The sequence below is a fragment of the Arctopsyche grandis genome, chromosome 13 (genome assembly GCF_051622035.1).
Source record: "Arctopsyche grandis isolate Sample6627 chromosome 13, ASM5162203v2, whole genome shotgun sequence".
NCBI classification, from domain to species: Eukaryota; Metazoa; Arthropoda; class Insecta; order Trichoptera; family Hydropsychidae; genus Arctopsyche; species Arctopsyche grandis.
This window is the reverse complement of record NC_135367.1, coordinates 26655141-26671956: the sequence shown is the minus strand read 5'-3', so window position 1 is coordinate 26671956 and position 16816 is coordinate 26655141. Positions and strand designations below refer to the sequence as shown.

Here is a 16816-nt window from a genome sequence, read left to right as displayed (position 1 = left end):
GTGTATTAATTTTTTGGTCATAGCAACGAATTTGATACTTTTAATCAGGGACCGGAACCGGAACCAAACCAAAAACAGTTATTTTTACCGTAACGAAAACGAAACCGAACCGATATTTTTTTCGGTTCGGTAAAATATATATATATATATATATATATATATATATATATATATATATATATATATACTTTAGGAATTATAGAAAAAATGGACAATCATGCAAGAATGTATATTAAAAATGTTTTTGAAACTTTAGAAAAATACAATATCAATATCAAACAAATCTACTCTGTTACAACAGATAATGGAGCTAATATGATAAAATTTTTCAACTTTAATAATAGTTATGAAGCAAATATGCTATCTTCCGTTGAGAACTATTCTTTCCCTCATCTCATATGTGGCACATACTTTACAATTAGCAATCAAAGATTCCGATTTAAATACAATTATATGTGAAGCTCGCAAATTGTCAATTAACTCACTATATATCATAGATATCAACGAACACATTGTAAATTGGCTATTAAAAGTGCACGATTCAAACACCTGTGAACGGAAAAGCAAGAGTAAATACACCCATACCTGTAAAAATTAGCTTCTGGAATAAAACAAACTATGTACTAGATTCTTTCTAAACTGTTGTCGCACTTTTGTTCCTAAAAGCAGGGCCCGATGAAAAGTTGGTAAGCCTACAGAAAGTCAATTAAGTATGAATAAAAACAGTGTAGTCTGCATTTTAGATACATTAGAATCCACCTTTTATTCCAGTGCACCAGCGGCAAGCTGCACACGCTAGGAAATATTCTCCGTTGACATTTTAATTTTGTATATGATCACAAGTTATAGTGAAAAGCCGTATAAAGAGGTATATACGGTATGGTTGTATTTACATTCACATGCTAATATTTAAATACAAGAGAATAAACACAGATTACCTGAACACAATCTGCTTTAGAGTCTTTAATTAATATTATGTATTAGATGTGTTATGAGCATTTATAAGAATTGTAAATAGGTTGAGCTCTTTTCCTATTATGCTGTACATTAACATTAGAATAATATAAAACTATGATTACTAACAAAATTAGATTAAAATTGTAAAATAGAAAATTAAAAGTAGATCAATAGCTATAAGATGTATTGTGAACATAATTTAGTAATAATAGAAAGCATTTAAAAATCAAAATACAGGAGAACTGAACCAGAACGAAAAAATAGCGGTTTGGGTCCCTGCTTTTAATGTTGCCATGACTTGAAAATAAAAATAGCTAGGTTTAAATAATACTTGTTTCGTAACTTATATGAAAGACAAGAGTAAGTATAAATGCAAAGATATTGCATTATGTAGAGGTTCTGAACTCACAGTTATCAAAATGAACTACAAAAACTGTAAGAGCAATTACAAAAAAACCTTGTAATAACTTCAGAAATGAATCCAGTTCACCATAATTGATCAGATCTTACAATTTTCGTTTAGTTTGTTATTTCATTCTATAAAAAATGATTATGAAGTTATTAATTAGCAAAATACAACTGATATGGGCTAGTTTTATTTGGAAAACTAAATACATATATGCAAATAATAAAAAATAAATAAAACAATTGAAGCAATTATTTCTTTTAATATTATCAAATAATGTACGTAAAATAAAATATTCAGAATGTATTAATCAAATCACTTAATTCATTTTGTTACACTATGATTTAGGCTTTTGCTTTTTGGAACCTTTCATCTTATTTTTATTTCCTAACTTATGTTTCCCTTTAAAGTGTTTTCGTTTGATTGAAAACTCCTTTTTGGGTTTGGCCTCGACAGAAACGACAGGTTTGGGTTTTTTCGTTTTTATCTTCACTTTCCTGACTAGTTTCTTAGTAGTCTTTTGTTCCAATACCATCTGATCTTTCTTTATGTCGGCTGTAATACGAAAAAAAAATGATTAAAAATCAAATATTACTAATTAAACAACATAATATATGAATGTAAGAAATGTAAACCTTCAATTTCTTGTTTGGCTAACTCCATAGGATCATCACTTTGGAAGATGTTGTGATTATCAATTTCAGGATATGCAGTCTCCGGTCGGGATGCTTCATAAGCTGCCTTTTGCTGTATTTTATCCTCGTATTTAAACCCTGCCTTTTTCGTTATAGATTGCCGATAACGTGAAGGACTAATATAACTATCATTTTCCCACAAAGTTGTTCCACCGAATGAACTTGAGAAAATTTTAACCTGATGAACAATGATTAAATGTTATAAATAATATTACATGTATGTATATATATGCCTTGGATTTCAATTTTGAATGTTACAAGGTCTACTATCAAACTCTGCTAATAACGATAGCAACGCTAGCGAATTCCTTGCAATATATACGGTCTAGCACTCATTTCTGAAACTGCTTCAATTATATAATGATAGCAATCGGAATTGTAATGTGTGCAAATTGACATTGAGCGGTTATAAATTGCCAACTTACGGGATTTAGTACGAATCTAGGACCGATTTCGGCAAGAGCTCCGTCTTCAGTCAAAATCTGATAATTTCTGAACCATATCCGATTGTCGAGAACCGTGAACGAATATACGTGATCGATGAACGGTTGACTCTTCGGATGATGTTTCGGCACGCCGAATATTTGCAACAGGAGCTCTTTGAGCAGCATCAGATGCGGTACTTCTGAAAAGCTTTTGTCGAAGGATAATATGGGACGAGTCCCACACAAGCAATTTCCGGTGAACTTCAACTCGCCCATTGTGTACACTGAAAACACAAACAGTCTATGAAATGAAACATTCGTATCATATAATATATATATATAAATTCGACGCAGCATACTATTTTCTACTAAGAATTTAGCCGACGGTCCGTTCGGAATGTTGGAGAACCACATATACAGATCTTTCTTTTTACGGCCCTCGAACATCATCGCTTTGTTGCAATTTTTCATTTCACACATTTCATTGACGACGAATAGGTTTTTGCTTCTTTCCATTTTTGATTCTGGTTTGTGGTGAGGCATCAACTTTTTAATGTCTTCCATCAAGTGCCTGTGACGATGGCTTATGCCTCTGGTTGCAAACACCATTACACGCTGTCGGTTTATCCATTTATCCTGAAAATCACAATAGTCACAATTTAGATATTTTACAAACATATGTGTATATACCAGGAAAGCCCAATTCGCCTTCCCGGCCAATAACAAACATCGATATACAATTTAAACAAAGTATCATAGAGACATCTATGGATAAATTTCTGATAAACTTACACTTTCCGAGCATTTTTTTATATAAATTTTTATGAATCAGCGAAATTCGAGATGCTAAAAACTCGAAAATTGCGAGAAATGGGTAAAGGTTGTCAATTTGTTGGAACCGCTTCAATGAAAATGAGATAAATTGACAAACTCCGATAGGAAACGATCGACCTGGAGTCACAAACCAAGGTCTGGCCAGCAGCAACCAGTGGGACTTGAACCTGTGACTACTATATTCGAAAGCATATATGCTTAACACTGGTTCACATACATATTTATAATTGTATTCGAAATATTTTTGATAAATGTAAGACAAGTACCATTCATCATAACGAATCAATCCTTGAATAGGTTTTTTCAGCATTGCAATTTTTGAAAACCCTTTTGAGTGCTGATGTATTTTCTATTGAAAGAACGCCACGCTGAAAATTTCCAAATAGAATTATTTAGAAATCCAATAGAAAGCAGGTATAAAAATTGTAGCTAATCTAAACAAACCCTAGATATAAAACCGTCGAGCATTTCGAGTTTTGTAAAGGTGTGTTTAGACTCCCTAATATATCTTGCAACAACATAAAATAAACAAAACAAGTCTAATAATGAATGTATTTTCCAAAACAAGTTGCATCTTCTTCATTGTTGTTAAAATGTAATACTCACAATCTAAATGCCAAGCCACAATCTAAAATATTCGGCAGTTAGGGATTTCCATCGGGTGATTCTGCTATGGTTATAAATTCAGAAGTCCCGGTTTAAACCAGTCTTTATAAACGTTGACAAATGAATGACACAGATTACACGACCCATGTTCAATGCAGTCTTTTCAATGCTACCTGGAGTCTTAGCGGGTAGTATTATTAGTCTATCAGCGTTGGTCAGCACTCAAAGGGTTAAAAAATTCAGTTAGAGCTATAATAGGTTGCCTCAAATCGACACTATATCCAAATCTATGTATGATATACAAATTAAAATAAAACCGGACACTAATTTGCAGGTATCAGTAACGTGATTACACATTCCGTTTTGAACGGGACTGTCCCGTTTTTAGATAGCCTATCCCGTTGTCCCCGAGCACAACTTCACGACGACAAAATGTCCCGTTTTCAAAAAGAGAGCAACCCACAGTAACAATTTGTATGCCTGCCTGGTACTAATGTACCCGTAGAAAGAGTTTTTTCTATTCTGAATTAGTTGCTAATTACCAATGTAAATTGTAAGAAATCCTGCCAAGAATTTCATTACAAGGAAACAATCAATTTTGATGTTACAGATATACAAATCTGACCAGCATATGAATGCTTTAAATCACTCTTGATAGAAAGAGTTCAAAAAAAGTCTCTCCTTTATATGAGGAAATATTTTATTTATTTTTATTTATTTATTTATTTTTATTTTATTTCATACCAGGAAGGCATTACAGGTAAACCCCAATGCGCCTTCCTGGCCAAATTACAAACAATACAGCATTTTTTATTATATAAGTCGCTAAATTGCGAGACACTGACTTAAACTCGACAATTAACGAGACATCTATGAATTGTACATACATTTTTATTGTAATATTTACATTAATCATACTCAAATAGTGGTGACATAGTGGGTAGGAAGGATTTTTAGCCAATTTTTAATCGGGAATCGTTTCAACAATGAAATCAGAGAAAATTGGCAAACTTTGATAGGAAACGATCAACCAGGAGTCACAAATCCTGGTCTGACCAGCAGCATTACAGATATACTCAGAAAAATTCTTTTCAATCGAGGTCAGCTCAAGGGATCGAACTCGGCGCCTCTCAGTGTTAAGCAGAAGCTTAACGACCGAGCCACGCTGCTGGCTAAATATTACCCCTATTTATTTCCCACTGCCCTTTTACAAAGTATGCTAGGCTTTGACTCACTATCTTCGAGAAGAATTATAGCCATTTCCAAATATTTCTTTGCAGTATTAAAGGAAAGAATCGACAACCCTTCGATTTTCTTTGAATTTAAATTTTCGGCGCTTGAATGCGGTAGAGCTTTGCATCATCATCTACTTTTCCAACCTATTCCTGCGAAAACGTCTGCTTTCAATAACCCATCCCGTGTAAAGGCTTTCCGGTTCCTTAATGTGATTGATGAACATTTGGATCTGTTCAATTGTCATGTCGATGAGCTGGCCAATTTCATGAGATTCAACACGAGTTTATTTGAATGAGATGAATGATTGTTCTTTTCTTTTTTATTATGTAAGACTGGTGTGACACTTTGGGGCAACCAGTCAGGTCACATTATTGTTATAAAAATAATAAATAAACATGATTCAAAGGAGGTCTAGTTGAAGTTTGAACCAGGAATTTTCGTCGGTAGTAGCACACGCCATCCGCTGAGTTATACAAGTGCGGTAATCTGAATTATAATTGGCCCTACAAGATGATTTGTTCAGACTAGAGGCTTATTGCAGCATAAATAAGTTGGAAATTAATGTAGCAAAATGCTACTGCATAACCTTCACCAGAAAACTATGTCCAGTTGACTTTCCTCATTCAATCAACGGACATAGACTCACAAGGCTATCGGAAATTAGGGATTTGGGAGTCTTTTTAAACTCTGATCTATCCTTTAGTAAACATATTGACAATGTTGTAGCTCGAGCGTCGAAGGCCCTCGGGTTCGTCATCCGGTCCTCCAAATGCTTTACTTCTATAAAATCATACAAAATACTATATTGTGCATACGTAAGAAGTATTGTTGAGTTTGCATCCCAAGTTTGGAACCCAGAGTACTCTGGTGCAAGAGACAGATTGGAGCGCATTCAGAAGAGATTCTTGAGGTACATCAGTAGCCGTTTTGGATTATCCTATACTTCCAATGAAGATGCTTGTAGGTGTCTGCATCTACTTCCACTTGTCAAAAGAAGGGAGATAGCTGACATCTCAACAATTTCGAACATCCTTAACGGCTCGATCGACTGTCCTCAATTATTGAGCAGACTATCATTGCGTGTGCCAAATAGAATGACTAGATGTAATGAGCTCCTTTACATACCTAATACTTTTTCTAATTATGGAAGAAGCTCATTCATCTGGCGTGCAAGCTCCACCGTCAACACACTAATTTTAACAATTTCTATGTTTGACTTATTTAATATTAATGCTATACAAGCTAGAGTGATTATTGCAAATTTGTTTTTCGATGATTAATTTTATTGAAAATTTACGATTGTGATTATGAATTTTTATTTTGATGTATTTATTTTGTCTTTTTGTTATATATTATATTATTTTTATTATTTCATAATTTTTATCATATTATTATTCTTATTATTTTGATATTTTTATTATACTGTTATTTCTATTTTTTTCTTTTTGTTTTCTCTAACTATCTTACTCTATTATAATTTTTGTTTCTTATTTTAAATGTTTGAGCTTTTCTTTTTTTTACCTATATGTGAAAATTATTAATGGTTTACTTAACATAATTATGTTTTTTTGCTATCAATCTATGTAACTTAATAAACTGTAAATTTTCCAAATAAATAAATAAATAAATAAAAATTGAACTGTGACACTGAATTGTATCAAAGTTGTGTCACGGTTAGTAAATGTATCAAAGGTTACTATCAAACTTTGCCGAGGTGTTTATAAGGCAACGCTAGCGAACCCTCTGATTTGATCTGTGCACGTTTTCAAAGCTGGTGTATTCGTTTGGAACAAAACAGCATATATAATACACGTGCAGTGGTACATATATAATATGATAGGTTATGATTTGACAGCGCATGTCAACTGACCTGTTTTGGAGGTGGATCGTCGGAGAAGCGCGTGGCTGGAGGAAGAACTGGCTTTGCTTCGACTACCGGAGCTGATCGTTTCCTGGCCTTCGTCTTCACTTTGAGTTTGCCCATCTTCGTGGCTTATTTGAAGGAGAACATGCGCGACCGGTGTGCGCGTCTCGATTCACGTGAGGTTATGTCAACGCACGTGTGAGTGAAGCGTTTCAGTGTTGCCACTCTGCGCTTACCCTGCATATGTATCAGCTTTTTTCAGCCTGGTATTACCTGTTATAAATAAATTTGTAATAAATTAATTTACAAATCATTGCATGTAGTTTGTAAATGATCAGACACTTGTGTGAAAATATCATTACCCCTTTGGACACGTTAGATGGAAAATGTACGGAATTTCCCAATGGGTTGTATTATGGTGCTTACGGACTAAACCAACGACGATTTTGGGCCAACGTTTTTAATCAGCAGGATAAAACCAGTAGCGTACAAAATATTGAAATAAAAATTAAATTAAAAAATTGAAATTAAATATCAAAATTAAGCTAAAGAGCGAGATTGAGCTAAAATTAGATCATCGTTGATGTTTTCAATTACGACGATACGCATTTAAAACCAGAGAAATATTATAATTTCTCTGCTTACGAGCGAAAAAAGCTGCAGCCGTGAAGTGTTCTATTCGATTTATCTGATTATTAAATAAATTTTTAAAAGCGGTGGGTATAAAATCCGTATACATATGTATCTACAGTTGTTTTGAATGAGAGACACCGTAGTAACGTTTGAAGTGAAACTTTTTTGCGCACAGTATATGTATACTAGTGTATTGTTTAGAAGGTCACGAAGTTTTGCAACGCTAAAACATTGCACGAAACTAAAATGAGACGTTTTTTTAATATTTGTTTGGATCTTTTAATGGTCCGTACGCACCAAACCAACGACGATTTTGGGCCAACTTTTAAAACCAGTAGCGTACAAAATATCGAAATAAAAATTAAATTAAAAAATTGAAATTAAATATCAAAATTAAGCTAAAGAGCGAGATTGAGCTAAAATTAGATCATCGTTGATGTTTTCAATTACGACGATACGCATTTAAAACCAGAGAAATATTATAATTTCTCTGCTTACGAGCGAAAAAAAATCTTGATATAATTTTTTTAAGTCGTCACGATATGTTACTGTATTTCCACTTGGATGATCGATAAAAAAAAAACAATTCATAAAAAAACGCGGTTTCGGTTGTCGGTGATTTGTTAAATGGTTTTTTTTTTCTTTCGTCGAAATAAAATTAATGATTTAATTACTTGATTTATTTCGACGAGAGAAACAATTGAAGAATAAAAAAATCCGTTTGATGTGACCGACAACACCCCGGGTTAGCAAAAATCGTTGGATCACCCATACTAATACATGATATATTCTCAGTAGCTGTGCTTTACGGGGAAGTAAAAATAATAATTCTTTGATTTTTTTTCGATCTTAGTGCGTATCTTCGTAAGTCAAAACATCTTAAGTCGAGGATTACCTGTATGTGATTGTTGATGATCTAATTTTAGGGCACTCTCGAAAATTTATTTAAATTGTGCATGTTCTGTTTTAACTTTCAATATTTAATTTTAATTTTAATATAATGATTATAATTTTATTTTGATACTTGAATTTAATTTTAATATATTAATAATAGTTTTAATTTTGATATTTTATTTCAATTTTTAAATTTAATTTTTATTTCGATATTTTGTACGCTACTGGTTTTAAAAGTTGGCCTGTGGGCCGTTCGTTGGCTTGGTGCGTACGCACCATTACAGTATTTATTTATTTATTTTATTACTAGCTGAAACCGGCATGCGTTGCAATGCCAGAATAAGGCATGCAATTCCCGTTCCCGTTCCCGTTTCAAGTGATGGTTGGAGCTCAAATAACGTCTCTTCAAACCCGTGTCGTCATAAGCCAACTGGTAACGTGGTTACCGACGAACACATTTCCTTGACTACACAAGTGCGCGTGCCTATAAATTACCTTACATTATATTTACATATATATACTAACTGAACCCAGCATGCGTTGCAATGCTAGAATAAGGCATGCAATTCCCGTTCCCGTTTCAAGTGATGGTTGGAGCTCAAATAACGTCTCTTCAAAGCCGTGTCGTCATAAGCCAACTGGTAACGTGGTTACCGACGAACACATTTCCTTGACTACACAAGTGCGCGTGCCTATAAATTACCTTACATTATATTTACACATATATACTAACTGAACCCAGCATGCGTTGCAATGCTAGAATAAGGCATGCAGTTCCCGTTCCCGTTCCCGTTTCAAGTGATGGTTGGAGCTCAAATAACGTCTCTTCAAAGCCGTGTCGTCATAAACCAACTGGTAACGTGTGTACCAACGAACACATTTCCTTGACTACACAAGTGCGCGTGCCTATAAATTACCTTACATATATTTTCTAACTGAACCCAGCATGCGTTGTAATTCTAGAATAAGGCATGCAATTCCCGTTCCCGTTTCAAGTGATGGTTGGAGCTCAAATAACGTCTCTTCAAAGCCGTGTCGTCATAAACCAACTGGTAACGTGGCTACCGACTAACACATTTCCTTGATTACACAATGGCGCATCAAACTTTGGCGTCAGTGAAATTGTAATTAAGAATATTATTATTAAGAGGCTTTTTCCCGTTTTTTTTTTCATATTAAGCTTCCCGGACATGCATACAACAAATCCTGAAAGTTTCATCGTAATCGGTTGAGTGGTTTAGGAGCCTATACGAGACAGACAGACAAATAAACAGACATTCAATTTTATATACATATATATAGATTAAAATAAATACATAAAAAATGATATTTAATTTCGTGAAGCAAATCCATCTCTAATATATGTATACATATATACAAACATGTGTTTCAGCGGTATTTTATATGAAATACAATTCCAAATAACCATTTGTACCGACGACAGTTTGTTGTTTTACAAGTTTTATTCGTAAGTCGTTGATATTTGACAGTCAACTTCCTGCGTTCCTCGTAAATTATAATATTTTACAATCAGTATTGTTACTTTGATTAGAAAAATTAAGTTGAATATAGAATGTTATACAAGTTCAAAGAAAACCAAATTATTTTTAAAATTTAGAAAAATGGGGGCACCTCGCAGCGCCCCTTGCCTATGGCGCCCTAGGTACGTGCCTAGTATGCTGTACATTTGAGCTGGCCCTGCAGACAGGCTTCACAACAGACGAATTATCGACAGCAGACGTTTTCGCAACAATAGGTTGGAAAAGTCGATGATGACGCGAAGCTCTAAAAAGCGATGATGACACAAAATTTAAGAAAAAATCGAAAGGTTGTCAATTCTCGTAGATAGTGAGTCAAAGCCTAGGACATATTGTAAAAATGGCAGTGGGAAATAAATAGGGGAAATATTTATACTTCCTCATGTAAAGGTATCGAAGAAACTTTTTTGAACTATTTCTATCAATTAAAATCAATTAAGATGGCGTAGTCAGTAGATAGTCAAAATAAATATAATATATCAATATTTTGAACTATGTACATACATATGTATATATAAATGAAGAATATTTGAATTTAGAGTATCAAAATGTAACAAATTCAGTGTTTACTCGTATCGGGGAATAAGAACGTAGTAAAAAGTAAATATGATTTTGGTCTTTACTTTTTTAACTTTTCCTCATTCTAAAATTTAATATTATATATTTGTTCAGTTATAGTCGAACCGATCTAGCATTAAACTTAGGGCCGGGCCGCACCGCTCAACTCGCGAACAACTTGGTTGAGGGCGACCAGACCAATGCATGCAGGTAGATGGACATGCCACACCCGTCAACTTGTTTTTCGTACACATTTCCATACATTTTTTCATGTCACGCGACTAGGCCGACAAAGTTGCACGGTGCGGCCCGGCCCTTACGTAAAATGTACATACACACTATCGTATTCACCTCCCAGTCGACCCGCGATGGCCAATTACATTTCGTTTCAGTTTCGCATTACATTTTGGTCAAGAAACACAACATTATAAATAACACAGAATACGTATATATTTTATTTTAATGGAAATTTATATTTTTTAGACGATAAAAGTCAACGTCATGTTATGGACAGCAAAGCTCACAGTAATACAATTATTAAATACCTTGTATTGAAATATATTGTAATAATACATATTATATAGTTAAATAAGAAATAATAAAAAAAAAGATTATGTACGTCCTTTCAATGTATGTAATAACTAATCACCGGAGTCTGAGGGGGCCGTGTATTGTCCAAAGATTGTAAATGCATTGTTAAAGGTTTGCCGAACAAAGGATAGCACTGTGACTATCCTACCTCTAGTAATAACACATTGCACAAAAATGACAGCATGCTCAATTCTCGAAATTCTCACCCTACATAGGATTGAAAAGATAATCATTAATTTTTTTTATATTTCTATAAACATTTTGAGGGTGGCCTTCAGGCAAACGTATCAAACATGAAAATTATTGTATTTTAGTATTTGGTGCACATTGGAAAAGAGTCCATAAGTTATAAAACTTTCAAATTATGTACACTATTATTTTTATATACATCGTAAATGGTTGAAGATCATATTGATTTTTATAGAACGGATTAAATTCCAATTTAATTATATTGTAACGTGGGAACATGAGAGAGAATAACTACTGTTTAAGTGGATTCGTGAGTGAACAATAGAGACCCCGAATTAGGCAAACGGGACTCAGTAAGTGCCCGAATAAAGAATATGCTGGATATCTCACAGACCTGGGCGAGTTCGTGCGTAAACAGTATATTCGCCAGGGTAGACCTTCACGTGCCTAAAAAAAAGACACACTAACGGATCGGGATAGCTGTGCTGTGCAACTTGTCCTTTATAAGGAGGTGCACATGGTAGATCAAATATTCTGGAGTGAGCAGTGGTTACGTACTGAATCGTTGAATAAATGCTGTGAAGTGACTTTGGCCTTTCATTTGGTTCCTGAACCCACCCCTATGCAACAACATAACCACTAGTAATGTATTATTAGCACTAGTGGCCTGGTTTAAGTATTTGTGAGTGTAGGTTATTGGAGATTATTTTAACCTATTTGTCTGGTAGCCTGCGCTCATCATTATTTTCATAATTAACTAGCCAGCAGCATAACTCAGATGTTAAGCTTCTGCCTAGCACTGAGAGGCGCCGGGTTCGATCCCATGAGCTGACCTCGATTGAAAATAATTTTTCTGAGTATATCTGTAGTGCTGCTGGTCAAGCGGTGGTTACATGTGGACCTCTTGAATCTTTGAATAAATGCTGTGAAGCGATTTTGGTATTTAATTTGGATCCCGAATCCACCCCTACCCCACGCTTGCTGTGTAGCCTGGTGGAAAATGATTGATATATTAGTACATATTTATGTATGCATCTAAATTGGACAGGCGATGGCGGCAATGGCGTTTGGCTGAAGGGAGTTGAAGCTGTAGCCCCGGTGCGATATCGAGTTTTCATCGTGGTTGAACACGCTCCGATAAATTTCGACAATCACTAATTTCGCGATATTAGGAGTGATTTTCGGCTTGGTGGTGTGCCGACGCCAATGGATGATTTCGCAAATCGGGAACAATGCGCCCCCAACGTCATTTAGTCAGCCGCAAAACGACCAGTTGCAATCGTTCCACTGTCTATTCATCCATGCGACTCCCGTCTGCCAAAAAATAAAATTACGACGATGCCTGCGGAAAAAATTTTTTTTTTGACCGCTATTGTACTAACGCGTGCGACGTCATTGGTGCGTTTAATCTACCCGATACAAAATTGGCCAATAGGAATTTAGTTTCTTGAATAATTTTATTTAAATACTAGCCAAGTTGCCTAGCTTGAGCTGATAAATAAGAGGCAAATTGTCTTCTGAATTGTAATCGTAAGTGAACCATAAAGGAGGTATGTAAAAAGACCCTCTACGGTCTAAATGAGTATCATGAGTATAGTACGTATGTACATATATCAAATCTGATGGCTTTCAATTAAAAATTGTAGATTTACCGATTGAAAGAACAACTTTAACCTTTTAACGGTCAATAAAACTTCAAAATTCAAATATCAAGTTTCATAAATATAAGGTACTACCAAAGCAATATAAATACAAACATTTGAAAATATGTATGTATTACAATCCATCTAATATATAATTTCGAAAGAAACTTTGTATATATGTACATATCTTGATGTGTTGTGACCAAAGTCGATTGTTTCCTCCGTCTCATACAGGACCGGATCGGTGACACGACAACTCGTTCACAGATTTTCCGTAAACCGATGATTAAACCATTTTTTCACCGATAACAGACGGTCTGTGAAAGAGATGGCCGCATACGTAATGGCATAGTAAACAAGATCATGGTGAACAGACGGGGTGAGAAAGAGATGGCCGTATACGTAATGCCTGGAGCGCATCATCGGTTTACGGAAAATCTGTGAACGAGTTGTCAGGTAACCGACCGGATCGTCTATATGTGCAAAATGTGCAATGCATGCGGACGGCCTAATTCGGGGAGCGGCCATCATCATGAGGATTATAAAGCCGATTCCGATTGTTTTTTGCCTGTTTGGCTCGAATTTTTTTTTAATTGTAAGAATATAGCACATCGCGTACTATCCCGTATCGAGGTCAATTAACTGGTACACTCCCCCATAACACAGATGCCCACGCCAATCTGGAATACATTTATATTCAAGCGGAACATTTTATTAATTGAAAAATCAACAGACAGGATGTACAGAGATAGGTATAAAAAAAACAAAAAGTAAATAAATAATATATGTAACATCCGAGTCCAATAATAGATTTTTACAAAAATGAAAAAGATAAGTATAAGGAAAACAAATTAAAAAGTAAAGAATAAAGGCATGACAAAATATGTAGTACATTGCATAATTAAACTATAGTATTAAAATATTTGGAAAAGGTTATAAGATAGAATATAAGAAGAAATTGAAATTTACAAATATAAAACAAATGCAAAAGGTAAATACAAAATAAACAAATGAAAAGGAAAAGAATGAAAGCTATAATATGATTAAATAGCACATTACATAACTAAACTAAAGTATAAAAATAATGGAAATATTGGAAAAATAGAATAGGAGAAAAAATGAATCAATCGGTCAAGATTCTCTTGATGTTAGACCTGAATTGATGTAGGGAAATACCAAACAGATCAACCTCATTCAGCTCTCCGTTAAACATACGATAAACGCGCTGCAGATAAAAATATTTTTGGGAATTAGTATTGAAAGGATCAAGTGAAAAGAGTGCAACGCGTCTAGCGTATCGAACTGGGATTCTGAAATTAACCTTATTCAGTAAATCAGAACAATCAAGGAAACCATTTATGAGCTTAAAGAAGAATATAGCATCAGTATGTCGTCGCCTGACAGAAAGATTGTTAAAAGAAAGGATTTTTAAAATTTCGGAAACAGTAGAATGGGTATAGGTAGGAAAAAGGTAGCGTAAGGATTTAATAAATTTAAGTTGAACTTTCTCAATACAATTAATATGGAATAAATAAAAAGGTGACCAGATAATTGAGGCAAATTCAAGGTGAGACCTTACAAAGGAAAAATAAAGTAATTTTAGTACATAAGGATCATTAAAGGGTTTTGTTGAGCGGAGTAGGAATCCGAGAGATTTAAATGCTTTGTTGGTAATAAAAGAAATATGTTCAGAGAAATCTAGTTTATTATTGAGTATTACACCAAGATCTTTAATAGAAGATGACGTGTTAAGGATTGAATGATTTAATTGATATTGATTAGTAATAATTGACTTATTTCTAGTGAAATTTAAAATAGAGCATTTTTCTAGATTAATAAAAAGATCATTATTACGTATTATACGTATCCAACTGAAATAGACAAACCAACGTACCAGCACCTAAGGGCCAGGCCGCACCGTGCGACTTGCAAGCGACTTGGTTGAGGGCGACCAGACCAATGCATGCAGGTAAATGGGACATGCTACACCCGTCAACTTGTTTGTAGCACACATTTCCATACATTTTTTCGTGTCGCGCAACTAGTCGGCCGACAAAGTTGCACGGTGCGGCCCGACCCTAATGCCAGTGAGTGTCAGGAGATCAGCCTGCTCACTCCTCCAAAGTCGAGCATCTTACTCCTTCACTGTACACACAAACGCATATGTATTAACTGAGCAATAAATATCCTCTTCCAAACACACGTGTTTCTACGTATAGGCTGGGATACGGTCAACATACCACCTTCCCTGCCTATACAATAATCTCCAAGGCAGCCAGAGTGCAGTCATACTTTGTTGGGCCTATAAAGTTTTTCATTTTATGCGTGTGCTCACAGGGGGTCATTGATGTGCGAACAACGTCCTCTAGTTAGTTCCGGCCCTTAAACGTTTCGAAAACTTCTCCCACAGACAATACCACTCACAAAATGCTGCCAACACACCGGAAGCAATTACAGGGTACGCCATTACAACTTGCATCTCATTTTTTTTTTGAGAACTTACCGCATTTTGGAACGATCGTTTGCAAAGGGTTCGTCGATGCGGATCGCCGTTTCAACTGAACAATATTAATGCCGTCTCTGGTGGCAAAGGACCTTAACACCCACCCACCCCACGAGTGGTCTATTGTTCGGTCCGGGGCCGTTGTGTTGTAGCTCTAATTAAAATATGTGCCGTGCCAGATTTGAGCCGGCCATTGTTCGGGTGCTGCGGAGCGCACAATGCACTCTCGTTTTCCGCGAAAGAACATTAATTAGCCGTAAATGATGAATGATATCGAACAACCTGCCACCCACTTCTACCACCCACCGTAAATATTCACCCCCCCCCCCCAATCTCCCCCCAGACAAGTGTACACTCTATTTTGTGTGTTGGGGTCGTACCCCATGATAGATTGCGTGTTTTTGTTCGGCAACACGTCAAGCCTTTGCGGGGCAGATCGCTCGAACATTACAAAGCCTGATTAATGCTGAAAAATTGTAACCACGGCTGCCGGGACATTATTACTAAATTGATCGTTCTTTGTCGAGCAAATTTCCATTTTCATTATGGCGTTTCCATTTTTTTTTTATTCAATTTTATTAATATTTTTCGTTGTTGTCATACGGTCATGCGTGAGCTTTTACGGCAATAAATACCCGATTTTGGAAATTGATGGGGTGTTTGAGCCATTTTTCAGACTAGACGGGGTTCTGCCTACCCTTCAGATCGACAAAATGTCTCCGGTACGGGACGGGACGTTTTATGAGCCCCCCCCCCCCTTATTTTGTGTTACATTTTAACCCTCTCGTCGGTTTATGTCCACGTATTGTCGACACAGCTCCACATGCCGGGAGAGTGTAACACGTGCATTATAAAATGAACACTGAATTTTAAAGTGGGACATGTGCAAGTCGTTGGATCGTGTGGGAGTGGTCTTCACCTTTTTTTTACATGCATGTGTGGTCCACTTTTGAATTTAATTTATTTCTGAAACTACCACAGTACTGACCAGGGTAGAATTTTATTCTTTATGCACATACCTGACTATTTAATTTTATTTTTGAAGTGAAACTTCTTTACGGACGGTAAAGTTAGCGTTACGAATTGATGCAATGCAGAAAAATTGCATAAAACTAAAATAAGACAGTGGGGAAGGCACACTATGGTCCCACCTCTCTTACCCCTTCATGACTCACTTTTCCTTGGTCTACTAACAATAAAAGGTTTTCATTTAATTTTAGCATCATAAATGCTTATTTCGTACA

At 35.3% G+C, this 16816-nt stretch overlaps 1 protein-coding gene across 1 annotated transcript; it reads right to left on the bottom strand.

The window, feature by feature from the left end:
- Nucleotides 1-215: 215 nt before the first annotated feature.
- Nucleotides 216-7298, bottom strand: LOC143920658 (ribosome biogenesis protein BRX1 homolog). The gene is made up of 5 exons (XM_077443582.1): nucleotides 7030-7298; nucleotides 2843-3119; nucleotides 2484-2767; nucleotides 1999-2236; nucleotides 216-1918 (listed from the first exon to the last, which is right to left on the bottom strand). The coding sequence occupies exons 1-5, from the start codon at nucleotides 7141-7143 to the stop codon at nucleotides 1701-1703; spliced, it is 1131 nt and encodes a 376-aa protein (XP_077299708.1). The 5' UTR covers nucleotides 7144-7298; the 3' UTR covers nucleotides 216-1700.
- Nucleotides 7299-16816: the final 9518 nt, after the last annotated feature.

What these genes read in the sequence shown, in the direction of transcription:
- LOC143920658 (XM_077443582.1), bottom strand. Translation starts at nt 7,143, where the DNA reads ATGGGCAAACTCAAAGTGAAGACGAAGGCCAGGAAACGATCAGCTCCG. An exon ending in ACGATCCACCTCCAAAACAG is followed by an intron (nt 3,120 to 7,029) that starts GTCAGTTGACAT and finishes TGTGATTTTCAG; the next exon opens with GATAAATGGATAAACCGACA. An exon ending in CTAGATTCGTACTAAATCCC is followed by an intron (nt 2,237 to 2,483) that starts GTAAGTTGGCAA and finishes ATTGTTCATCAG; the next exon opens with GTTAAAATTTTCTCAAGTTC.